This window comes from Sus scrofa, chromosome 13 (assembly GCF_054392235.1).
Source record: "Sus scrofa isolate SSC_HxYL_T2T_F1_AM1 chromosome 13, Sscrofa_HxYL_maternal_Yorkshire_Landrace_v2.0, whole genome shotgun sequence".
NCBI classification, from domain to species: Eukaryota; Metazoa; Chordata; class Mammalia; order Artiodactyla; family Suidae; genus Sus; species Sus scrofa.
Genome location: NC_139395.1, coordinates 172,366,729 through 172,394,687, shown reverse-complemented (window position 1 = coordinate 172,394,687; position 27,959 = coordinate 172,366,729). Strand labels below are relative to the sequence as shown.

At 36.6% G+C, this 27,959-nt stretch overlaps 1 protein-coding gene across 29 annotated transcripts in view; it reads right to left on the bottom strand.

The window, feature by feature from the left end:
• SENP7 (SUMO specific peptidase 7) overlaps positions 1 to 27,959 on the bottom strand; it is a 168,795-nt gene that overhangs the window by 3,357 nt on the left and 137,479 nt on the right. For 17 of the 29 annotated variants that reach the window (XM_084991521.1, XM_084991522.1, XM_084991526.1 and 14 more), the window contains 11 exons: positions 25,498 to 25,677; positions 23,547 to 23,809; positions 21,335 to 21,468; positions 19,646 to 19,762; positions 15,359 to 15,481; positions 8,536 to 8,628; positions 7,780 to 7,904; positions 6,770 to 6,822; positions 2,245 to 2,288; positions 2,081 to 2,149; positions 417 to 567 (listed from right to left, as the gene is read on the bottom strand). In XM_084991521.1, coding sequence (XP_084847647.1) covers positions 417 to 567; positions 2,081 to 2,149; positions 2,245 to 2,288; positions 6,770 to 6,822; positions 7,780 to 7,904; positions 8,536 to 8,628; positions 15,359 to 15,481; positions 19,646 to 19,762; positions 21,335 to 21,468; positions 23,547 to 23,809; positions 25,498 to 25,677 — 1,352 coding nt within the window. Of the gene's footprint in view, positions 1 to 416; positions 568 to 2,080; positions 2,150 to 2,244; positions 2,289 to 3,450; positions 3,640 to 5,034; positions 6,823 to 7,779; positions 7,905 to 8,535; positions 8,629 to 15,358; positions 15,482 to 19,645; positions 19,763 to 21,302; positions 22,546 to 23,443; positions 24,380 to 24,636; positions 25,678 to 27,959 lie in introns of those variants that run through there. The other 12 variants (XR_014824931.1, XR_014824934.1, XR_014824937.1 and 9 more) reach the window with 5 other exon arrangements.

Below are 27,959 nucleotides of genomic sequence, written 5' to 3'. Positions count from 1 at the left end.
CAGTAATGCCAGATCCTTAACACAGTGAGTGAGGCCAGGGATCGAATGCACATACTCATGGACACTATGTCCGGTTCTTCCTCCACTGAGCCAGAATGGGAACTCCCATTCAGTAAGTTCTTCATTTCAGATATATCATTATGCATTTTCAATTCTATAATGCCCACTTGTTTGTTTCTTTTTTTTTTAGCAGATTGCATTTTCATTTTGTTCATCTTTGACTATTTCCTATAACATATTTATCAAATCATTTTAAAGTTCATATCTGCTAACTGCAATATCTTGTGTATATGTGGTTCTATGCCCTTTTTTTCTTTCTTGATTTCCTGTAATATTTTCCTGCTTCTTTGCTTGCCCAGAAATTTGTAATTATATGCTGGTATTTGTGAATAAAACACATTTATACCTTTACATACCTTAAAGAAGCTTTCCACATATTGCAGTAAATATACTCCACAATCACTGCTATTATCTTGTTTAGGAACTTTAGGGCATAGGTCCACCATATTTGTTTTGCTGAATTCACGATGAGTTTTTCGTTTAACTTCCCACTCTACCTCTAAATACCTTAAAACATCAAAAAGTAGAGTGACTCAAGGAGATATTTATTCACTATTATGCAACACTTGTACAAAGATGAAAAAAATATTTGCTGCCAAGTATGTTGTCTCCAGCCACATTTCCAAAGACTTAAATCTTAGCACAAATTGTAACATGTGAGGCTTCAGAAGATCTACTTTAAAGAAAACCATCTGAGTTTGAAGCTTAAAAGCTAGACTATTTTCAACAACTCAACTTTCATAAACTCATATACGTAAGTCACTTATATTACAAAGTAAACTTACAAGTTATTTTTAAACTTTAGCTGCTAGTTTTTTTTCAGATCCTATAGTAAATTTAAAATTTATACACACAGACAAAATAAGAATGTGAAAGTTATTTTTTAATTTTATTTTTAATTTATTTATTTATTTATGCTTTTTAGGGTCGCACCAACGGCATATGGAAGCTTGCAAGCTACAGGTTGAATCTAAGTTACAGCTGCCAGCCTACACCCCAGCACAGCAACATGGGATCCCAGCAGCATCTTCGACCTACACCACAGCTCACGGCAATGCCAGATACTTAATCCACTGAGTGAGGCCAGGGATCAAGCTCACATCCTCATGGATACTAGTCAGATTCATTAACCACTGAGCCATGAAGGGCACTCTGAAAGTTATTTTTTAAACTGTTACTTTTGAGAAGTTCCTGTCGTAGCTCAGTGATAGCGAACTCAACTAGTATCCATGAGGACACAGGTTTGATCCCTGGCCTCTCTTAGTGGGTCAAGGATCCAGCATTGCCATGAGCTTTGGTGTAGGTTGCAGAGGCAGCTTAGATCCCCTGCTGCTGTGGCACTGGTGTGAGCCACACCAGGTAGATTTGGTAGATCTACCCCTAGCCTAGGAACTTCCATACGTAGCAGGTGAGGCCCTTAAAAAAAATACAAAAAATATTAAAGTGTTACTTTCAATAACCACTAATATTTGCAATGCTCTTTTGTAAAATTATGCTTTATGTTCAATTATGAATACAAATTCCAAATTTCCATTTGATATAATCCTAAATATTTTAAAACTTGAATATTGATATATAATGAGAATATTTATTATTAATTAGATTTATAGGCATCATTTAAATATATAATATGGTATAATTCCTGACATAGCCTTTCCAGTAATTCTCTTTTTTTTTTTTTTTTTTTTTTTTGCTTTTTTTGCCTTTTGGGCCGCATGCATGGCATATGGAAGTTCCCAGGCTAGGGGTCGAATCTAAGCTACAGCTGCCAGCCCACACAATAGCCACGGCAATGGGGGATCCAAACCTCATCTGTGACCTACACCACAGCACACCATACCTCACGGCAATGCTGGATCCCTGACCCACTGAGTGACTGAGCGACTGAGCAAGGGCAGGGATTGTACCCACAGATACTAATCAGATTCGTTTCCACTTCATCACAACAGGAACTCCTTTTCAGTAATTCTTAAAGCAACTTAAAATTATTGAGATTTTAGTAAAAATGTCATTTACTTACTCTCGTAAATTCTGAACTGTATTTTGTATAGAGGCAGCTTTCAAGGAGTCTAGTATGAGAATGCATGGCCTATGAAAAGCAAAGTAAGAAATCAAGATGTATTTGTTTGTATATGAAGTAAACCTAAATATTTAAAAAAAACTATGATTACAGCATGTACTTACCTTTTACACCTTTTCTTTGGTACTGACACATTCATCTCAGGACTCTGAAATAACATGAATTTTTATGACTTTACAATTAAAGTTAGTTTGAATAAATTTTCAGTTATTCTTTAAATGTTTCAAACAATTGTGACATTAAAATTTCAAATAAGAGCTGTTTGCATGATCTGAAGTGAAGGAACTTCACTTTTTAAAAATTTATTGGGAGTTACTGTCGTGGCTCAGTGGTTAACAAACCAGACTAGTATCCAAGAGGACGCAGGTTCAATCCCTGGCCTTTACCAGTGGATTAAGGATCTGGCGTTGCTGTGAGCTGTGGTGTAGGATGCAGACACGGCTCAGACCCCATGGTGCTGTGCTGTGGCATAGGCTGGCAGCTAAAGCTCCAATTAGACCCCTAACTCCTAACCTCCATATGCCACAGGTGCAGCCAAAAGACAAAAAAAAAAAAAAAAAAAATTATTGGCATTCCTGTTGTGACTCAGGGGTGAGGAACCTGACTGGTATCCATAAGGATGCAGGTTCAGTCCCTGGCCCCGCTCAGTGGGTTAAGGATCCTGCCTTGCCGTGAGCTGTGGCATAGGTGGCAGATGCAGTTCAAATCGGGCATTGCTGTGCCTGTGGCGTAGGCCAGCAGCTACAGCTCCAACTTGACCCCTAGCCTGGGAACTTCCATATGCCGCAGGTTTGGCCCTTAAAAAAAAAAAAAAAAAAAAAAAAAGGATTTATTTTCCTCTACTAGTAAAACAGTCATTTATATCCTTCTACATGTGGCCTCAAAAAGTTATGGAGATCTAACATGGCCTAAAAAACAACCTAGAACCTGAATTACTTCTATTCAGAGTTGGCAAATTGAGCAAAGATAAACAAGTTAACTGAACAAGACATTCCCTTTTTTTTCTTTTTTTTGGCTTCCCCGCAGCATTTGGAGTTCCCAGGCCAGGGATCAGAGCTGAGCCACAGTTTCAACCTAAGCCGCAGCTGCGGCACCACTGGTTCCTTAATCCACTGTGCTGTACCAGGAATCGAAACCGTGCCCCAGTGCTCCCAAGATACCACCAATCCCATTGCACCACAGTGGGAATTCCAAACAAGATATTCTCTTAACTAAGTATCTGATGTCAGCAGACAGATTTCTTCCCTCCTAATCACAAGAAGCAGAGTACTACTGTGTATTAAGAGACAAAAGATGGGGTATTTCATTAATTTTGATAAAGTTAAGAATTAAGAAATGAAATTTTCTTTAATATGCAGAATTTCTCAGTACCTTTTTTTTAACAAAGAAATGAAATTTTCTTTAATATGCAGAATTTCTCAGTACCTTTTTTTTTTTTTAAACAAAGAGTCTTTTTGCCTTTTCTAGGGCTGCTCCGTCGGCATATAGAGGTTCCCAGGCTAGGGGTCGAATCGGAGACATAGCTGCCTGGCCTACACCAGAGCCACAGCAACTCGGGATCTGAGCCGCGTCTGTGCTTTTTAGGGCCGCACCTGTGGCATATGGAAGTTCCTAGGCTAGGGGTCAAATAGGAGCTATTGCTGCCGTCTACATCATTTAGCTACAGCAACACAGGATCCCCAACCTACTAAGCGAGGCCAGGGATTGAACCTGCATCCTTGTGGATACCAGTGTGGATGTGTTTCCCCTGAGCCACAACAGGAAGTCCCTTCAGTACCTTTATTATTCTAATATAACACTGACTCTCTAGGAGAGGAACAGGACACAGGGTTTACACAACTTAACTATGTTAGAAACCTTTTTATCATAAACTATACTTTGCACAAGTATTTGAAGGAATCCAATTTGGGAAACCTGGTTCTAGAAGCAAGAAGGAATGCCTACAAACAACTCAAATGAAAAATGAGCAGAAGAAGTTCCTGTCGTGGCTTAGCAGAAACGACTCTGACTAGCACCCATGAGGTTCAATCCCTGGCCTTGCTCAGTGCGTTAAGGATCCGGCAGTGCCATGAACTGTGGTATAGGTTGCAGATGTGGCTCAGTCCTAGTGTGGCTGTGGTGTAGGCCAGTGGCTGCAGCTCCAATTCAACAACTAGCCCAGGAACCTTCATATGCCGTGGGTGTGGCCCTAAAAAGACAGAAAGAAAAATGAGCAGAAGACCTGAATAGACATTTCTCCAAAGAGGACATATGGATAGCTAATAGGCACATGAAAAAAATGCTCAACTTCACTAATTATTAGAGAAATGCAAATCTCTCTAGTCAGGATAACCATCATTAACAAATCTACAAATAACAAATGCTGGAGAGGGTGTGGAGAAAAGGGAACCATCCTACAATGTTGGTGGGAATGTAAAATGATACAGCCGCTAGGGAAAATGGTATGGAAGTTCCTCAGAAAACTAAATATAGAATATCCATATGATCTAGCAATCCCACTCCTAGCATATATCCAGACAAAACAGTAATTCAAAAAGATACATGCACCCCTATGTTTATAATAGCACTGTTCACAATAGCCAATACATGGGAACAACCTAAAGGTCCATCAACCTAAATGTCCATCAACATGAATGGATTAAGAAGATGTGGTATAGGATTTCCTGTTGTGGCTCAGTGGTTAACGAATCCGACTAGGAACCATGAGGTTGCAGGTTTGATCCCTGGCCTTGCTCAGTTTGATCCTTAATCCTTGCAGGTTAAGGATCCAGCATTGCCGTGAGCTGTGGTGTAAGTCGCAGATGCGGCTCAGATCCTGCATTGCTGTGGCTCTGGCATAGGCTGGTGGCAACAGCTTCGATTCGACCCCTAGCCTGGGAACCTCCATATGCCGCAGGAGCAGCCCAAGAAATAGCAAAAAGACGAAAGAAAAAAAAAAAAAAAAAAAGATGTGGTATACATACACAATGGAATATTACCCAGCCATAAAAAAGAACAAAATAATGCCATTTGCAGCAAAATGAATGCAACTAGAGGTTTTTATACTTAAGTAAGTCAGAAAGAGAAAGACAAATACCGTATGATATCACTAATATGTGGAATCTAAAATGTGGCACAGATGAACCTATCTACAGAACAGAAACAGACTCAAGAGACATGGAAAAACAGACTTTGTGGTTGCCGAGGGGAAGGGAGAGGGAGAGAGAGTGGGATGAACTGGGGGTTTGGGGTTAGAAGATGCAAACTGTTACATTTAGACTGGATACTAAATGAGGTCCCACTATATAGCACAGGGAACTATATCCAATCTCTTGTGATAGAACACGATGGAAAATAAAAGAAGAAGAACATATATACATATGACTGGGTTGCTTTGCTTTACAGTAGAAATTGCCCTAACACTGTAAATCAACTATACTTTAATATTAAAAATAAAGAAGAAGGAACCCCCCCTCATTCTGCCACTAGGACAGCAGAAAAAAGAAACCTCCTTCCTTCTGCCCACCCTGTATCAATGACAGTAAAGACATAGGCCTAGGCCAGGGAGGCTTTTGCTACCTGTATGTATAAAATAATGAGGTAGTTACCTTGGTCAATAAAAACACCAAATCTAGACCATGAATATTAGTTTGGCGGTCCATTTAAAGAAAAGTTAACATGGAGTTCTCTTGTGACTCAGTGGGTTAAGGATCCAGCATTGTCACTGCTGCAGCTCAGATTGCTGATGTGGCATAGGTTCGATCCCTGGCCCAGGATGGAACTTCCACATACTGAGGGCACAACCAAAAAAGGAAAACAATAAAGAAAAGTTAATACAGTTACCTTAGCCTAAGCAGTCATATGGATTAACTGTGTGTCTACTTTAAATGGTAAATTTTTACCAACAATTTACAATATTAGAAAGTAGAATATAAAACATAGGTTATTAATTATTCTAAGTGCAAAAACAGCTGACATAATACATTTTTCCATAGAAATTGGAAAAGCAGTCAACCAAGATGATCAGATAAACTATTAAATAAACAAACCTAGGGAGTTAAAGTAAGCTAAACATATGCAAGAAGAATGATAATTTCTTGGAGTTCCCATCATGGCTCCGTGGTAACAAACCCAAATAGTATTCATAAGGATGCAGGTTTGATCTCTGGCCTCTCTCAGTGGGCTAAGGATGTGGCATTGCCATAAGCCGTGGTGTAGTCTGCAGACACGGCTTGGATCCCAAGTTGCTGTGGCTGTGGTGTAGGCCAGTAGTTGCAGCTCCAATTCGACCCCTAGCCTGGGAACGTCCATACCCTGCAGGTGCAGCCTTAAACACACACATACACAAAAAGAATAATTTAAGTTCTCTTTCCTACTAAAATATACCAAAGAATCATAAAACAGGACAATTTAATTATGGCCCACTGCGAGTTGGCTAGAGACTCAAGGGGTTAAGGGTCCAACATTGTCACTGCTGTGGCTCAGGTCAAATCCCTGGCCCAGGAACCTCTGCATGCCATGGGTGTGGCCAAAAAAAAGCATGGTCCATCAACATCCACCACAAGCCCACTTAGTTATGCCATATTTCACAGATAAAACTGTTACATTCATGAGCTTTCCTTCCTTCACATTTATAAAAAACGTACTTACTTGGGAATCCTCTGTACCCAAGGACAGTGTTGAAGAAGTATGCAGATCGTTATCTAGTTAGAAATAACAAAGCAGTTATATGTGTTTATTTTATGTCTAATACAAGCATAAATTGTAATTTGCATACATGGTAGTTTAAAGGAAAAAAATTCCCGGGATTTACTTAAATTTTTTCATGATTATTAATGTTATGAAAAAGTTCCATCAGTGGATAAAATTGACAATGCTTGGCTGTCATCAGACAATATATAAACCCCAGAGCCAAAACTTTAAACACCAATTAGTTCGGCCAGTTTCCTGTAAAGAAACAATTTTGAAAGACTGTTTGCTAAGAAAAATCTTGCTGTTTTAAAGCAAAGAATTGTTAATTTGCCTAGTAATAATTCTTTAAACCTATGAGCAGAGTGTTGCGTAAATACACCTTTGAAGTACCACAGGCTTAGACAAAATTGAAAATAATCAGCTGCTTTACCAGCTTTTCTTTCACCCCACTAGAGAAAGGTTTTGGCCAGTATTAATGATAATGGCTATATCAATGCTGCTTGCTACTTAGGCTACAACTATAAAATATAATTTTGATTTTTTTTCCTCAAAGAAATTGGCTGATTTGCTTACTTAAGATCTGGGTTGTAACATAAGAAAAAAATCATGGAAGAGTTATAGGACACCTGATATTACCTAGCCAAATTACTAGTGTCAACAAGAACTGCGTTAATTTCTATTAAGAAAAAGAGGAGATTTCAAGCTATGCCTGAAGATTCATGGCATGAATTCTTAGTCATGTTAGCAAGATTATTTTATAAAAAGTGCTATGCTAAAACCTGATGTAACAGAATAACTTGAGAATTACATTTTGTCTATGAATGAGTATGGGCATCTATCTATCAGGAAAATTCAGATATTATTTCTTCTAATAAATGTAATAATAAGAAATAACTTCATACTGTTTACTATCATCATTTCACCATTGCCATCATTATTAAAAACACCGTCTACATTAAGTTTATCACCTATTGTTTTCTTGTCAGGTTGAGACTGCTGAGCCTGAGAGTGCTGGGATAGTGTCTGTGAAAAATCTTCATACGTGGCTTCTTCCAACCATGGGAAACAAATGACTGCAAGGTACCAGTGAGACCTGTTGAAAAAGGAATATGATCTTAATAAGATAAAATCTAAACAATGCAGAAGAATACATTCTATAACTAGCTGGGAAGATGGGTATGACAAACTTCTCAATTTTGAAGAAGTCTACTATAATATCTGATATAATACAGAACACACTTTCCAAAACCAATTTTAAAAGTACTAAGACTTCTTAGGGTAAAATATGAGTCATTCAAATGTATTTACTTTCATATAATTAGTGTCTCCTGCTAAGGATCTGCTTTAATAAATAGGCTTAGAGCATTACTTGTTTGTATTAGTGCTTAAAGAGCTCTCTTAAATATTTGAAGATTCATCTTAAAAGCTTTCCATCTTTGTTTAGAAAATCTTGAGTCCCCAACTCTCCCTCAAGAAAATTCAATGTCTCAGACATTACAGTCTTGTGAGCATTTGTCATTTTATTTTTTCACTATTTACAACATAAGCACTGTTAAACCAAAAACCAAGATAAACAAACTCATTATTTTATATACTCTTTTATAAAAAAAAATTAAAAATAATACCTGGGTTTAGATATCCATACTTTACTGATTATAAATCTAAAAATGCACAAAATATTTTTTCTGCACTATTATTTTTAAAAAATAACCTGAAATACTCACGACTCATTTACAGGCACAAAGATGTAATCTTTATTAAAGATGTTTATGTGACGTGTCCATGTTCTTACTCTTTTATGTCTTCTCTGGGCCATTCTGGGAATATAAAAGATAGATATGATCAAGATAAAAAATTAAAAATTTAAAATAAGGACTTCATGAGTCATTTTTATGCACTGAAAAATGTTAGTTTTAGTTTATTTAACCATCTTTTTAAGATATATAATATTTAACAGACTAGAAAATTATCTCCTTTTATTAACTCCTGTCTATTTTTAAATATGATCACTATTTATAAACAATAAAATAATGGATAGAAGGCAGAAATTCATAAAATCTTTTCTAGAGTCCAAAATTGTCTCAGTAACTGAATATAAACAGCTATACCTATTTATTCCATCTGGGCATGATATAAAATATTATCATTAAACCTTAACAGAATTGTCTAAATGTTTTAAATGTGATGAGAGAGGTATTAAAACTTAATGGAAGAGAAAGAATGAGGTGTATAGTCTCAGATTTTCAAAGATGAAACTCATCTCCCTTTATTTCATTTATAAAGAAATTATAGAACAAGTTAAGCACACTCATCATTCATCCATCTTTCATTTTATTTCTTCAACAAATATTTATTAGATTCCTAAGAACAAATAATGAAAATTATGCTGCCTTAAAGGAATTTACAAAATAATGAGGTCAGAAAAAAAACAACAAATAATTAAAATATAAGTGTCTGGACTTCCTGTGTGGCTCACAACATAACTACTCGGCATTGCTTCTACAGTGGCTGTGGCTCGACCCCTAGCTCAGGAACTTCGATATGCCACAGATGTGGCCACTTGAAAAAATAAAAAATAAAATACAAGTGTCATAAAGAATACAAAGGAATTACGTTACAGTATCTAGGAAGGCCACCTAGAAAAGGGTTGGGACACATGAATAAGAGTTCCTTTTCCTTTTCTTTACCTCATTAGGGAAGTTAGCAAGAAAGATATCAAACCAAGTTTGGATGTCAAAAAAATTTTAGGAAAGTGATGGTATTTCACAGAGGCATAAAAGAGGTGGCGGTACATGACTTCTGGCTGAATCCCTTGAAAGACCTCTTTTTAGTTAAAAAAAATTAAGTTCTTATACCTTCATATACTAAGTAACACAGGAAAAAGACATCTTTGCCCCATCCCTGTCCATCTGAATAACTAATCAAACTCACAGGGGCGGATATTAGGGGTGAGATGGGATCCAGAATGGACTAAAAGATGTGATAGGAATTACGCAGAACAGTGACCTCATAAAAATAATAAGGAATCATGTGTTACCAAATTTTCTCATTTCAGAATGACCCAACCATTACAATGATTATAAATAGTTATTTTCGGGGTTCCCATCGTGGCTCAGTGGTTAATGAATCTGACTAGGAACCATGAAGTTGAGGGTTCAATCCCTGGCCTTGCTCAGGGTGTGAAGGATCCGGCGTTGCCGTGAGCTGTGGTGTGGGCTGCAGACGCGGCTTGGATCCCGCGTTGCTGTGGCTGTAGTGTAGGCTGGCGGCTACAGCTCCGATTCGACCCCTAGCCTGGGAACCTCCATATGCCATGGGAGCGGCCCTAGAAAAGGCAAAAAGACCAAAAATAAAATAAAATTTAAAAATAAATAAATAGTTTTCACCTAGTGATGAGTCTCTTGTTTTCCACTTGAAATATCTTAAGGATAGACACCTGGTTTTCTTTTGTCTTGTTATGTTGGTGTCTGGTAGATTTCCTGATTAGCTAACCTTATTTGATTGGGACTACATTAGACACAGGATGGGGCAAGGGCGATAGAAGAGAATACGAAGGCCACAATATCATCTCTGTTCTCAGTTCCTAACTGTATAGAAAATTCTTCATTAGGTCTAACAGTTCTCTCCCCATTCATAACATACATTACTATCCTTGATTATGAATTCCTGGTATGTTCCAAGCACTAAGCAAAATGCACAGGCATAGAGTGGAAAATAAGACAGATGAAGTCCTTGACCTCATGGACCTTATATTTTAGAACAAGAAACAGAAAATGAACAAGCAAACAAAAAATGATTAGAGATCACCTTGTAAAATAAAAAGTACCAGGAGAAGTTATTTCTGTCAGAAAACAGGAAAGAGCTTGGCATACTTGAAAACTGAAAGGAGGCAGCTTGAGGACAGAAGCCAAATCTTGCAGGAACTCATAAACCACCGTAATGACTTCATGTGTCATTTGGTCTGCTATTTCATACACTAGTAGTTGGAGCTTCCTACAGGATTTACTGGACATAAATTATGGTTTGTATCCCTTGCCACCTTGCTTCTGGGTTCTGTTTGTTTTACTGATTTGTAGGCATTCTTTGTGTGATACTAATTACATACATATGAAGCCAAGCATTAGCATGAGTTTTTGTGCATATACACATATATGTAAGTGTGTATAGGTATGTATGTGTTCATATGTATCTGTGTATGTGTGTACATAAATATGTATTATATATAAGGTATGTTTTACCTTGGAAGATGCTACTCATGTAACTTTGTTTTGTATTACATTTACAATGATCAGGCATATAACATCTAATTTAAAAAAATTTTTTTTGGTTTTGTTTTGTGTCTTTTTAGGGCTGCACCAGTGGCCTATGGAGGTTCCCAGGCTAGGGGTCAAATTGGAACTGTAGCCGCTGGCCTACACCACAGCCACGGCAACACAGGATCTGAGCTGCGTCTGCGACCTATACCACAGCTCATGGCAACACCCGATTCTTAACCCACTGATCAAGGTCAGGGATTGAACTCGCATCCTCATGGATGCTAGTCAGGTTTGTTAACCACTGAGCCATGACGGGAACTCCTAAAAATGTTTTAATATAAGAGCTCCCATTGTGGCTAGTAACCATGAGGATGTGGATTTGATCCCTAGCCTTGCTCAGTGGGTTAAGTATCCTGTGTTGCTGTGAGCTGTGGGGTAGGTTGCAGACACAGCCCAGATCCTGCACGGCTATGGCTGTGCATAGGCCGGCGGCTATAGCTCCGATTCAACCCCTAGCCTGGGAACTTTCATATACTGCAGGTGTGGCCCTAAGAAAAATAAATAAAAATTTTTTAAAATAATAATAAATAAATAAATAAATAAATAAATGTTTTAATTTAAAAAGTTTTACACACAGCAGACCTACATCATTTCCTCAGTTTCTAAGTGGGTATGTCAAATGCATAATCTCCACCCCAACCAGTAATCTTAAAACAAAATGTGGGATTAAGTGTATGGTACCAACCATCAATTTCTTTTTTTCTTTTTTTTTAATATTTTTACTTTTTTTCTGTTACAGCTCTTTTACAATGTTCTGCCATTTCTGCTGTACAGCAAAGTGACAGTCACACATATATACACATTCTCTTCTCACATTATCCTCGATCATGTTCCATCACAAGTGACAAGTTTCCCTGTGCTATACAGCAGGATCTCATTGCCTATTCACTCCAAATACAATAGTTTGCATCTACTAACCCCAAACTTCCCAGTGCCAGCCATCAATTTCTATATACATAAAATAGAAGAGGAGGACATCAGAAATGTCAAATATCAAATTTATTTAATAAATCCTCCCCTTCCATCTATCCCTCTCCATTAACTCTGATTATCAGGAATATTTTCATATTGTGATTTTTCTCCTTAAGTGATCCTAGTAGACCTTCTCCACCAACACAAATTTCAAACCTATAAAGACAGTCAAAATATAGACAATAACACATCCCAGTCTGTCTAGGGCAGCCTCAGTATACCCAGGTTGCCCTCTGTAACTAATAGGACCTCCTTTTATTCTCTCAAGTGAACCAATTCAGACCATAAATTCCACAGATACAATAATATAAGCAAGATAAAAAGCTTGAACTTTGAAACTGGAGAGCTAGATCCAACTATGAATAAATTTTCTAACTTCTTTAAGCTTTAATAAATAAAAACAATGGCATTTATCTCATAAGACTATTGTAGAATCAAAGTAACTTCACGTTCACTGACTTGGTTCCAAGCAAGTATTCAACATATTCAAATACTCTCTCTCTATACCTACTCTCTCCAACCATACAACCATACAACAGGTTCAGAAAGTTTAATCATCTTCTTACTTGCTTATTATTTCTATTATTTTAAAGGGATGAAACAATTCTTGCAGAAACTTTTTAAAGGTAGTCCAGTAAAATGAAAACATCTCTAGATTAGAGTTTAAAAGATAAAGATTTAAGCAGCGATCAGTTCTGTCACCTACCAGAGTTCTGCCTGCTTCCTTATTTCAAAAAAAGCCTTACATATCTAAAAGCACTGTTATGGGAAGAAATAATCTACAAAAATGTACCTTGTGAAGTGGGTAGACAAATGCTTATACTAACTTTTTTAAAAATAAAAACTCTTAATTTTATCACAGGTCCACCATATAAATATTATATGGATTGTTAGGGATGGGGAGGAGGTGAAATGGCTTCACTCTCACCATTCAAGTTACTGCTACCTAAGATACAAAAATTACTCCTAGCTACAGAAAAGAAACACTCATGGACATGGAAGACTTGTGGTTGCCAAGGGGAGGGAGTGGGATGGACTGGGAGTTTGGAGTTAGTAGAAGCAAACTATTACATTTAGGATGGATAAGCAATGAGATCTTACTGTATAGCAAAGGGAACCATATCCAATCTCTCATAATAGAAAATAATGGAAGACAATATGAGAAAGAGAATGTATGTATAACTGGGTCAATTTCAGTGGGTCACAGCAGAAATTGACACAACATTATAAATCAACCATAATAAAAATTTTTTTAGAAATTACTCCTTTCTCCTTTATGCCTATCCCTATCCACTGCCCTATAGGTTTTAGAATTAATGAAAAAATATTTGGATAGAAAGTCAGCTAAATTGTGAGAACAAATATGGTATTTTTATAATGTTACATTTGTTTAATTACACAGAATTAGGTACAACTACTATGGAAGACAGTATGGAGGTACCTTAGAAATCTATACATAGAACCACCTTATGACCCAGCAAGCCCACTCTTGGGCATATATCCAGACAAAACTTTCCTTGAAAAAGACACATACGCCTGCATGTTCATTGCAGCACTATTCTCAATAGCCAAGACATGGAAACAACCTAAATGTCCATCAGCAGATGATTGGATTAGTAAGATGTAGTATATATACACAATGGAATACTACTCAGCCATAAAAAGAACAAAATAGTGCCATTTGCAGCAACATGGATGGAACTAGAGACTCTCATACTAAGTGAAGTAAGTCAGAAAGAAAGACAAATACCATATGTTTTCACTTATATCTGGAGTCTAATAAAGGGCACCAATGAATCTTTCCACAGAAAAGAAACTCATGGACATGGAGAACAGACTTGTAGTTACCAAGGGGGAGGGGGAGGGAGTGAGAGGGACTGGGAATTTGGGGTTAATAGATGCAAACTATAGCCTTTGGAGTGGATAAGCAATGGGATCCTGCTGTATAGCACTGGGAACCATGTCTGGTCACTTGTGATGGAGCATGATAATGTGAGAAAAAAGAATGTATACATGTATGTGTGACTGGGTCACCTTGCTGGGCAGCAGAACATTGACAGAACACTGTAAATCAGCTATAATGGAAAAAATAAACATCACTATTAAAAAAATAATAAAAAAATAGGAGTTCCCGTCGTGGCGCAGTGGTTGGCGAGTCCGACTGGGAACCATGAGGTTGCAGGTTCAGTCCCTGCCCTTACTCGGTGGGTTAACGATCCAGCGTTGCCGTGAGCTGTGGTGTAGGTTGCAGACATGGCTCGGATCCCGCGTTGCTGTGGCTCTGGCGTGGGCCAGTGGCTACAGCTCCGATTCGACCCCTAGCCTGGGAACCTCCATATGCCGCAGGAGCGGCCCAAAGAAATAGCAAAAGGACAAAAAATAAAATAAAATTATATTAAAAATAGTAATAATAATAAAACTCCCCCCTCCAAAAAAAAAAAAAGACATCAGTGGTATATGCACACTGAGGTATATGGAATGACTGGCCAACAGACACCTGCTGTAGAGCACAGGGAACTCTATCCAACATCCTGTGATAATCTATTTGGGAAAAGACTCTGAAAAAAGAATTGGTGGGTGTCTAAGTATAACTGAGTCACTTTGTTGTACAGCAGAAATTATCACACCATTGTAAATCAACTATACTTTTGATTCAAAATCAAATAAAACTTTTAAAAGTGAAAAAAAAATAAACAATTAAATAGTAGTATGTTTGTGAGGATCCAATCAGGAAAACATAAACTACTCTATATATTTAAGACAGATCAAATACAATGCGAAGAAATGGCTATACTGATGGGAGAAAACATGCAAAGCCACAAAAGACAGCCAGTGAGGCAACCAGAGACTAGCATAGTAGGACCACTATGCTGAGGGGCAAAGTGTAGAAGTAGTACCTGCAGACAGATGCTGGAGCTCTATTAGATCTGTCCAGTGAAAGACAGACCCATATAGGAACTAGAACCACTACCAGAATAAGTGCCCAAGGCAAAGAGGGTAAGAAAGATATATCTTGCCTCTTCTTTTTTGCCCTCCAATCCCCAGTATTGGAAATGCAACCTGCAAGAGTTAGCCTCCCTGCAACAGGGAACAAAACAATGAAGGGTGAGAAAGGCTTCTTAGAGCTAACAGGCCCAGCACTTGCACAAGTTGGTATCATTGCTAACTCTAGGAAATGCTGTAAGAAGTTATTTCACTAAAAGTATCAAAATAGTATGTTTTCCTCTTAACACTTAACAACAGTGGAAGACTGACTTACGAAAGATTCGGGTTATCTTCTGTTAAATTATTTTCCTTTCTCGTCAGGCATTTATAGAAAAAGCTACTAAAAATGTGACTTCGTTCAACAAGTTCTTCTGATGCCTTCTCCAATATAAGATACCTGTAAAGTAACAACACCACAAAAGTAGATTATTTTTAGATTTTACCAGTCTTCCTCCAATATCTTGTGTTCTGAAAATCATTTTTATGTCCATAAGCCAAAGCAATCTTACAATTTGCTCTGATTTCAGCTTTTTTTGTTCCTTAGTTACCTTACCTTCTATCAAGATATATCAAGATCAATTAAAGCAGAAATTTTCCACTTATTCATTTACTTAAATATTTATCAAATTCCTAACATGTGCCAAGTACCATATTTATAATAGAGACATAAAACAAGAGGGGGACAAATAAAAAGTTCCTGCCACCAAAGAGCTTACAATCCAGAAGAATGAGGGTAGAAGGAAATACTAATCAAATAATCACACAATCAAATATACCGTTGAAACTATGACACTCCTAAATAAATCTAGAGAAACCTTAATAACGCTGAAACATGACTAGAAATCCCTAGTCTATTCCTATCCTAAAACAATCCTTTGGAGTTCCCGTCGTGGCTCAGTGGTTAACAAATTTGTCTAGAAACCATGAGGTTGCGGGTTTGATCCCTGGCCTCGCTCAGTGGGTTAAGGATCCAGCATTGCTGTGAGCTGTGGCATCGGTCGTAGACATGACTTGGATCCCACATTGCTGGGGCTCTGGCGTAGGCTGGTGGCTACAGCTCTGATTAGACCCCTAGCCTGGGAAACTCTATATGCCACAGGTGCGGCCCTAGAAAAGACAAAAAAAAAAAAAAAAAAAAAAAAAAGAAAAAGAAAAGAAAAAAAAAATCCTTCAACATAAGCTTGCAATTCAATCATTTAGTGATTAAACTCTTCATCATTAAAGAACCTGCTATTCTTTTCTTTTTTCTTTTTTGCTTTTTAGGGCTGCACCTGTGGCATATGCAGGTTCCCAGGCTAGTGGTCTAATTGGAGCTACAGCTGCCGGCCTACGCCACAGCCACAGCCACACTACTGAGCCACGATAGGAACTCCACAACTTGAATTTTTTAATGGGGTTATGGGGAGGGTGGAAGGAGACACAAATAATGCTTTTTATGTGCTGCAAGTGTTCTTTACCTTGATTGGCATGATGAAAACACTGGGTACATACATATGTAAACACTCGTGAGCTATACACTTAAAATTTATGCACTTTACTACTTGAAAGTTATTCATCAATTTTAAAAATAAATAGGAAAGTAGTTTGTTTTTTTTAAGTTAGAATCCCCTCTGAAAAGAAGTCAAAGAGACATACAGGCAGTTCAATGAAAAGGAAATACAGGAAAATACACATAGGAGTTCCCATTGTGGCTCAGAAGAAATGAATCTGACTAGTATTCATGAGGACACAGGTTCGATCCTTGGCCTCACTCAGTGGGTTAAGGATGTACATTGTCGTGAGCTGTGATGTAGGTTTGCAGACGTGGCTCTAATCTGGAGTTGCTGTGGCTGTGGCGTAGGCCAGCAGCTGCAGCCCTGATTCGACCCCTAGCCTGGTAACCTCTATATTTTGCATGTGCGGCCCTAAAAACACAAAAAAAGAAAAAAAGAAAAATATTAATGCAACTAAATTTGAAACAAAATTTTATTTGTTAATTGCAATAAAACATATCAAAATTAACACCAAAGATGACCCAATTCGTCTCCCAAAACATAAATTTGACATTATTAAAGGGATACAAAAATAAATAAGATGTAAGATGCTTAGACTTTAGAAGAATAATCATAATGCCGCCAAATAACTTTAAAATAAGGCAAAATATTATAAGTATCATAAAACAAATACAAGTGAAGTATCATGAGAGTTAATAATATCTGTTTAGAATCAGGAAAAGTTGCAAGAAGTTATCAGTTGCGAGTAACCTTGAAAGAGGAGTAATATTTCAACAGGTTAAGATAGAGAGGAGAATATTCCAAGAAGTAAGAATAACAGAGCATTTAGGCAGAAGAGGGGATAAGAATAGGCTTTGTTCAGTAAACTGTTTATAATTCAATTTTGCTGGACTATGTAATAAGGTAGGATTATTAGCAGATGGCTAATAAGACAGACAGATAAGACAGATTATTAAGACACTCAAATATCCAAGCGTGTTTGAACTCATTTTGACAGGTAATGAGAAATTACTAAAAGTTTCCAGTGGGAATTACATTCATAGAGTAATTTAACAATAGTGGTTTAATAATATACTTAATAGACAGGATATCAGAGACAAAGGATATAAGGAGATTAGTTTAGAAGAAGAACAAGGTAAATAGTACTAAAAAGATCATGATGACAGAAGAAAGAGAATAAATGAATTTGAGAGACAGAATCTACTACTCAGGTAACTGAGCATGCACAGAGGGAAGGGAAGTGGAGTCAATGATAAAGGAAATTCTGTTCCCAGCCAAGATGGAATGTAGGGACCAGATTTACAATTCTGTTTGAAACAAGCAAAAAATCAGACAAAATTTATGCAATAGTTTTTAAAACCCTGGACATCAGAAAACAAAGAATAGTGATCCTTGAGAAATGGTGAGCTCTATAATTACCTCAGTTTACTGCCTTGATAAATTTCCAGGCTACAGCTCAAGAAGGAATAAACCAGGCAGAGTCTGGAAGACTCCCTGAATTGAGGAGATGCTGAGAGTCAGGATTGATTAAGGCACCAGAGTTTGCTGACAGAGTATTGGAAAGGTAAGAACTAACTGAAACAATTAAAAGGAATAGTACCCAGCATTCACGCAGGCTGTGGGAATGGTGCCTGTAAACATCAGCCAGGATAGAAAATCTCTTAATTCATGAAGCACTGAGCAGAGTACCCAGAAGGGTCTTTTCTCAGTAGCAGGGATTAATTTGTTGGTGTCACCTAAAAAAAAAAAAATCTTAAAAAGCAAGACCCTTAAAAGCATGAAACTGCTTCCAAATAAGAAAATTCAGGAATAGTTATAGAAATACAAAAATATTCAACACCACCCCCCCCAAAAATCACCAGACATACAAAGGAGAGAAAAAAAAAAACATATATATACATGATTCATAATGAAGAGAAAAATCAGTCAGTGGAAACCAACCAGAACTGACACAGATGCCAGAATACACAGAAAAGGATATTAAAACAGTTATTATATAATAATTATATTCCACATGTCCAAAAAGTTAGAGACATGAAAGATATAAAAAAGACCCAATGAAAATTTGTACAGATTAAATCTACAACGTGTGAGATGAACAGTAGATGATAATGTGAGATTTTGAGCCTGAGTAACCAGAATAAGGATAGCACTACTAGTAAAATAATAGGGTTTACATAATAAGATGATAGTAAAATGTTTTGGGAAAGGTCTGTGAATAATTAGGAGACATGAAGAAGAAGTGTTGGAAATGTAGGTCTAGGGGTACAGGACAAAATGAGGGCTAGAGATAATTACCTCTGTATGAAAGTTTATAAAACTTTCCTATATATTCCTTCATCTTGGCTATATAAAAAGCTGAGGAGTTCCTATGGTGGTACAGCAGAAACAAATCTGAGTAGGAACCATGCCATGAGGATGCAGGTTCAATCCCTGGTCTCACTCAGTGCATTACGGATCTGGAGTTGCCGTGAGCTGTGGTGTAGGTCGCAGATGCGGCTCAGATCTGGCATTGCTGCGGCTGTGGTATAGGCCAGCAGCTATAGCCCTGACTGGAAGCCTGGCCTGGGAACTTCCATATGCCGCAGGTGCAGCCCTAAAAAGCAAAAAAAAAAAAAAAAAAAAGTTGAAAATTATTTTTAATGGAATAGTGACAAGGAATTTTTAAATGGTAGTTAACTATCACAGTACTTAAAGACACAAGAGATAACTACACAGAGGTGCTTCTTTTCAGCTCCCAAACTGATATGTAATTACAGAAGTACTTCCTTCACTACAATAACATAATAGTCAAGGAAGTATCAATCAAGAGCAAGCAAATAACAAAAACTAAAACAACAACAAAAAAACAGTAACTCTTTGAAGTATACAGTATCTACTGGATGTAAAGAAATGAAACTGAAAATTGCCAACTCCAGAAAATTTTGGTAGGCAACAATTTTTCAAATCTGAAATTGTGGCACATTATTTAGCTAAAGTTAAATTATTTCAAAGACAGAGATATTTACTTTAAGATTCACATCAAAACCTGTAAAACAAATGGCAAGATCATTTATCATTATACTTACTTAAGGTAGAAATCAATGATTACATCATTAAGAAACTCTCCTTCTTCTAAGCACTCCAGATCTTCACTAGTTACTGCTAAACCCCCTTTAGTAGGTGGTGGGGGATACACAATCAACCTTAAAATGTAAAAATAAAGTTAAAATATATTAATATTCAAAGTTCTAGATCAAAGAGATTTATTATGGAATAATAACAGGGCAATAGTATTCAACAACTAAAATGTATAGGGTAAAAAATATTTGACAGGATATAAGCAATTATACTTTTCTTTATTTTCACAAGCTACTAACAGTACTCTCACTAAGTATCTTTTCATTTCTAATCCTTCCCACGTGGGCTAGTCCCAATATCTATTTAACGAATAAGTTTATCTCACAATCAGTTACAATACCATTGAGGGTGTCTCTCTTCTGGAAAATTTTTAACTTTCAACAAATGAAGCAACAAACTACAGAAGATTTTCCCACACTCCAGTTTCCAAAGCTAAGTTAGAATCCCCAAGACTAGTCAAAAACTGTGCTCTCCTACCTGTGGCTAATCTTCACCAGCAGCTAGGCAATGAAGAAATTAACAAGGAAGCTTAGAAAGCAAGTTTCCCATTAACAAAGTGTTTACAATGTAAAACTAAAGAGAGCATAAAGAACATAAATAGAACACAAGAAAGAAGAGGAAAACAAGATGACATTTAGGCATTTTTCCTTGGGTACCCTCTCTTTAAGATCAGAAATAAGAGCATTTATGAATGCTGGTTATAGTCTTCTTACAGGCAGGGTGGTACTTATTGTACAACTATAGTCAACAATAAAGGCGTAACATGTACTTCTTCAACCATAAAGATTCAGTTAGATAAGACTCATCTGCAACTGATATAATCTTGGTTGGCACCTAAATCAAATAATACATGAAAATTTTAAGGGCTAATATGATAGTTAATATTTTATTGGCTGTTTTCCTATCCTGTAATTTCAAATTTTTTTTTTTTGGTCTTTTTTCTTACAAAGGAAAGGAAACATGGAGAGAAACAAATCATCCTCAAATGCACAGACTACCTTATTCTGCCTTACTGCCATAAGACATATACAAGACAAAATACGAACAAAGAATCAATCTTTTTTTTTTTTTTTTTTTTTTTTAGGGCCACATGCAGCAGATGGAAGCTCCCAGGCTAGGGGTCTAATCGGAGATGCAGCTACAGGACTGTGATATAGCCACAGCAACGCCAGATCTGAGCTGAGTTGGCAACCTGCACTACAGCTCATGGCAACACCAGATCCTTAACCCATTGAGCAGGGCCAGGGATCAAAGGGGCCTCATGGATACTAGTCAGATTTGTTACTGCTGAGCCACAATGGGAACTCCAAGAATCAACTTTTGAAAGAGAAGTTCTGATAAACTCCAAGTATCTTAATATATATTATATATCACATGTTGCTATTCAAATATTTTGATAAATGCTTTAATCTTAACAAATTTGACATCTTAACTACCATTTCTGTCTTACTGACAAAAAACTAAAATGACAGATCATTTTCTTAATAATTTTTAAAATTTTTTCATAATTATTTCTATTATTAACCTTCACCAAAACACTCAAAACACTTAGGAAGCTAAAATATTAAAATCAACAATGGGAATGAAAACTACTAATGTGCCCACCTATTACAAACAGGATATGACACAGTACATACTTCTGAACAGGTCCCGTGTGCCTGACTTCTCGCCATTCTTCATCTGGATTAGATGTAATAGAAAGTGAATAGCAACCACTACTTTGCTTTTGCAGTAAGGTGTAAGTAGGCTTGGCTGTATCTGTATTTGAGGGCTAACAGAAAATGGTAGAGAAAAAGTCTCCTTACAAATGAATAAATACAAATTTTCTCTCAAAAGGATAAAGTCAAAACCTAGACTTGTAAGAGAGAATGTAACTAAAAGAAACACATAACAATGAGTTATATATGTATAAACTCGAGAATTTCAACAGATATAACAAATGAAAATAATATTTTTTATCAAAAGATACTGTATATATGATGATCAAAGTTTAACCTGAAGTGTTTTACTCACAGATCTGAGCTTTACAATTAAATTAGAATCTGGGGAGTTCCCGTCATGGCGCAGTGGTTAATGAATCCGACTAGGAACCATGAGGTTGCGGGTTCGGTCCCTGCCCTTGCTCAGTGGGTTAACGATCCGGCGTTGCCGTGAGCTGTGGTGTAGGTTGCAGACGCGGCTCGGATCCCGTGTTGCTGTGGCTCTGGTGTAGGCCGGTGGCTACAGCTCCGATTCAACCCCTAGCCTGGGAACCTCCATATGCCGCGGGAGCGGCCCAAGAAATAGCAACAACAACAGAAAAAAAAAAAAAATTAGAATCTGAAAATGTTGCAGTTCAAAATGAACAAGAGGTGATAAACGGTAGGACAAAATTTTAAAGAGAGGCTGAAAAGAGTTTATAATAATATAAATTAATATTTTTTTACTAAACAGAAACTTGATACAAATTTGTATCTACTATATAATTACCATTTTTATAACATTATGCATAAAGACAGTGGTGAAGTCTTACACCTTGTATTCCACTAATGTGGCTTTCTATAGATCTTTTAAATAACGGATTAGCCTCAGACAGAGTGTGTGTGTGTGTGTGTGTGCGCGCGCGCACAAGTGTGCACACATGTGCATGCATGAACGCCCATGTCACAGGAAACTTTATAAACACTTTTCTTTCTAGAGGAACTTGGAATAGATATACAAGCTACATGTGTATCACCAATCTCCTATGAACATAAACATAGCATTTTTAAACTTACTATTAATTGTTTCAAGATAATTTTTTCATTTATTTATTTTTGCCTTTTTGCCATGTCTTGGGCCGCTCCCAAGGCATATGGAGGTTCCCAGGCTAGGGGTTGAATCGGACCTGTAGCCACCGGCCTACACCAGAGCCACAGCAACTCAGGATCCGCGCCGCATCTGCAACCTATACCACAGCTCACAGCAACGCCAGATCCTTAACCCACTGAGCAAGGCCAGGGATCTAACCCACAACCTCATGGTTCCTAGTCAGATTTGTTAACCACTGAGCCATGACAGGAACTCCTCAAGATAATTTTAGACTTATAAAGGTATTGCAAAAAATGAACAAACCTCTCTCAGATTCCAATAATAGTAATCTTATATAACCAATTATTAAAACTAAGAACTTAATATTGGTATGATATTATAAACAACAGACTTTATACTGATTTTATTTGTTTTTCCATTAATAAATTTCTTGTGTTTCAGGATCCTACAATTCCTCAGTCTTTCCTTGTTTTTCATGACCTCATCATTTTTTAAGACAACAGGTTAGTTAATCTGTAACTGGGTTTGTCTTATTTTTCTGATGATTAGACTAAGGTTATACAGTATTGAAGTGATGTACCCTCCTCCGTGCATGATGTGACAGGTACATTCTGCTGGCATGTTTTATTACTTTAATGGTAACTTTGATCACCAGGGTTAAGGTGATGTCTGCCACGTTTCTCCACTGCAAAGTACTAGAAAAAGATTTTTCTAGCAGTGGTTTTATATTTCCCTTATTCCTCTTACGTTTATTAACTGGAAGACTTTTCTAAAAAAGAACTGTCCCTTACCCACCATTTATTATTTATTTTTTCATTTAACCAATCAGTTATTTATTTGTATCAATATAGACTCATGCATCTTATTGTTAATGATCACCTGCCATCACTACCAATTCTGTTGATCTACCTGTTCTAGCTTTGGCATTGGGAGTTCTTGTAGGTTGGTTCCTGGGCTCTTCTGACAAGACACAGCATTCTGAAATCATTCTAATTTCAATGAAAGAATTTTTACTGAACTGCCTCCCCCCCCCATTAATTATATTAATCATACGCTAACCTGAGACATTGATTTCATCTTCATTTCTTCAGCAGAAGCAGCAGGGAAAGAACAAGTTGAAGCACAGTAATAGTGAATAAAAGAACTGTCTTTTGAAGAGAGATTCTGAAATAAAGGAAGTGCCTGAACCCAAGACAAGGGATAAGAAAGCTCTAATTCTCCATTGGTTGTACTTATTTCTGTCATAATATCTTTCAATTTCAATTCTTCTCTTTGTGAAATAGAACTGTGTAGCTCAAGGAAAATGAATTCAGTGGATTTTGCTATGAAGGAAAAAAAAAGAGACCAGTTTTTATCAGTATTATTTTTCAAGAGGATTATAATTAAAATAATTTAATTATTAACAGGTTGGTATATACTCAAACTATTTTTTATGTTAGTTAATAACCCAGGCAAATTAAATCCCCAAACAGGCCATGAGTAACCTGAAACCAAAACACAATTTTTAGATTCCTACTGCATTAGAATGGAAACTCCACAATGGTACTGACTGCTGTATCTCTAGTACCTGGCACTTAGTAGGTGTTAGTAAATATTTGTTAATGAATATATGAATAAATAAATGAATGATGGCTAAACAATTATTTTTCTCTAGCATTTTCCACATGTCAAATCTACCAATTTAAAAAAAAAATTTTGGAGTTCCCGTCATGGCTCAGCAGAAACAAATACGACTAGGAACCTCATGAAGGTGAGGGTTCAATCCCTGGCCTCACTCAGTGGGTTAAGGATCTGGCGTTGCTGTGATCTGTGGTGTAGGTCACAGATGCAGCTCGGATCCTATGTTGCTATGGTTGTGGCACAGGCCAGCAACTGTAGCTCCAACTGGACCCCTAGCCTGGGAACCTCCATATGCTGCATGTGCGGCCCTGAAAAGCGCAAAAAAAAAAAAAATTTTAGGGAGCTCCCATGTGGTTCAGTGGTAAAGAACCCAACTCATATCCATGAGGACACGGGTTCAATTCCTGGCCTAGTTCAGTGGGTTAAGGATCCATCATTGCTGTGAGCTATGGTGTAGGTCACAGACTCGGCTTCGATCTGGCATTGCCGTGGTTGTGGTGTAGGCCGATAGCTATAGCTCCAATTCTACCCCTAGCCTGGTAACTTCCACACACTGTGGGTACATCCCTTAAAAAAAAAAAAATTTAATCAAACGACTTCCTTCAAAATCATTTTCTTTCATCAGTCATTTCAATAATAATTTCAAACGACATTCTCTCCCCCCATAATGATTATAAATGGCTCAGTGTATTTTCCCAACTTCTCCCCTATTTAATCACAGATTTTCCCAATTAATTTGGAAGCAATTTGGACAGCAAAATAAGCAATATTAAAGGTATAAAGCTTAGTTCACCACTTAGCATCTTTAATGTGCAAGGGAGTAAGAGAGGGAATAGTAGAATCTTACTGATTTGATTTATCCAATTCTAAACTAGGCTCCTTTAGGAGCTGGAAACTAAACAAAGTTGGGAAACATCTCAAGATACATATATCTACATTTAAGTAACATACACAAAAATATTTGACCCAGTCTTAAAGAAATAATATATGAGTAAGCTGTTTTCTTTTTTAGAAACTAAAGAAAATGTTGAAGATAAAAGATTTCTGCATTTTATTTAACTTTGCCACTGAGGAAGTGTCATAGTTCCTTATGAAACAAAACCAAGAAACTTGTAAGACAGGTAGCCAAAGATGTTAACTGACCAAAAGATAAGATAGTCCTTTTATTTTAGGAGATAACTTCACCTGGTTGAGTAAAATTATAAGGTTAAATAAGATGAATAAAATAATTTATTTTATATAGTATGAAGGGTAAATCATTTTAATTCAATGAACTTAATCTCAATTCCATGAAATAACTGCATCCTACTATATTATTTCAGATGAAAATTTACTTTATTTATAGGACTTCTCAGATGATCCTGAAATTTAGAAATCTTTTTATACTCACGTTGTTGGCTTAATAGAGTATTTTCTAATTGGGTCTGAATCTCTTGAAGATAATTTGAGGCAACCCAAAGAAAGAGGATAGCATGACTTCTTTTACTGTGATCATCATCCTTACTTTTCCATAACCCAAACCGCTTTAAATGTGTGGTATCCACTAGCAATGAAATCTCATGCAGGGACACTGAAACAAACAAAAGATAAGGTAATAAATCAATCTATTTAGGAATATAACACTTATGCACTGTATGGCTCTTCTTTGTTTTTAAAAAAGAATTATATGCAAAATTCTTCAAAAAATATTATTTCCAGTATGCGTCACTAAACTTAGCTGAAATGCCTAAATGATATTTGAATTAAAAAAAAAATCACATACAATGAGAAAGGGCCAAATAACTATTAAATGATAATTAAATGTAGAAATTTAGTCTCTCATTCTATATGATCTCATACTTTCTTATCGGTGAGGAAAACTAAGCATTACATAATTTCCTCAGTTATACTGTGCTATTTTGGTTAATACTATCTACCAAGACTCCAAATGCTGTCATGCTGTTAGAAGCCATTTAATGCCTATTTTTCTTCTCCTAAAGTATGCACATTCCGCTACACAGACCAGCCATCATCAAAAGATTCTCAAGAAAAATAGGAGCTTCTCAATGGTCTAAGTTGAAATTTATTTTAAAATTCTTCCATGTTTTACTTCTCAAAACTTTTAGGTAATTGCTCTGAATTATCACTCTTTCTCCCTCAGTGAGCTAAAACAATCTTCTCTGAGGACCTTATTTTTTAACTCAAAGAAATAGAAAGTCCTGAGGTCATTCTAAGACAACAAGTAGCTGAACTAGAAATATACATGTTGATTAAGGATAAACCAAAATGGTTACCAATCTGAAACAAATCTCTTACTATTCCTCCCCCAATTTTCTCCTGGTACCTTGCTCTTCAAAATGTAAACCTCAGCCTGTAACACAGGGGGGCCAACTGGAAACACAGAAATCAGGCCCCAGACTAGATCTACTGAATTAGAACCTTTAGCCTAACCAAAAAGCTCAGGTAATTATTAAGAACATTAAAGTTTGAAAAGCATTTTACCAAAAGCATTCAAATACTCATTAACCAGTTATCTTAATGTTCCCAAGATAGCCATTCTTTTTTTTTTTTACTTTTTCTCATAAATTAATCCACTTTAAACACTTTTTCTTCTATTTCCTCCTTCCTTCCTCTATTCTTTCCTTCCTTTATTCCACTTCTCCAGGTCTCTTTCTTGTTCCTTTTCTGTATTTATTTCTGTTTCTCTTCTGTGCCTGTCCGTATGCTTGCATGCTTGCCTGACTTTCTACCTTCCTATTCTATCATGTCCTATCCTAGTATACCTTCCCTCTTTTTCTCTGTTTACTAGGTTTTTTTTTGTAGGTCTTTTTTTAAAAAATGGAATATAATTGACCTACAATATAATATTAGTTTCAGGTTACTACATAATGGTTTGATATTTACATATACTAAGAAATGATCATCATAATAAAAAAGAAGTGATCATCATAAGTCTAGTAACCACCTGTCTCCATTCAAAGTTACACTACTATTACTGACCATATTCCTTATGTTGTATATTACATCCCATGGCTTATTTATTTTACAATTGGAGGTTTATACCTCTTACTCCCTTTCACTTATTTCACCCAATTCCCTACCACCCTCCCCTCTGGCACCCAGCCATTTGTTCTCTTTATTTACTTTCTCTTTGTTTTTAGATTCCACATATAAGTGAAATCACATGGTATTTGTCTTTATCTGACTAATCTCATTTAGCACAATACCCTCTATATCCATCCATGTTGTTGCCAATGGTAAGATGTCATTTCTATATTGGCTGCATAATATTCCATCATGTGTGTATATGTATATATACATGACATCTTCATCCTTTCACCTATCAATACACAGTTATGTTGCTTCCATATCTTGGCTATTATAAATAATGCTGCAGTGAACACTGGGATGCACATATTTTTTTCAAATAAGTATTTTTGTTTTCTTTGGGTAAATATCCTGAAGTGAAACTGCTGGACCATATGGCAGTTCTACTTTTTAAGTTTCTGAGGAACCTCCATATTATTTTCCATAAAGCCTGTACCAATTTACAAAGCCAATGTGTGCCAACAGTGCAAGAGGGTACCCTTTTCTCCACATCCTTTCTAACGCTTGTTATTTATCTTGTTCATGACAGCCATTTTGAGAGATATAAGGTGGTATCTCATGACAGTTTTGATTTGCATTTCACTGAAGATCAGCGATGTTGAGCATCTTTTCATGGGTCTATTGGTCATTTGTATGTCCGCTCTGGGAAAATGCTCAAGACCTCTGCCCTTTTTTTTTTTTTTTTTTTTTTTTTTTAGGGCCACATTCATGGCATGTGGACTGAATTGGAGCTGTAGCTGCTGGCCTACACAAAGCCAGAGAAAT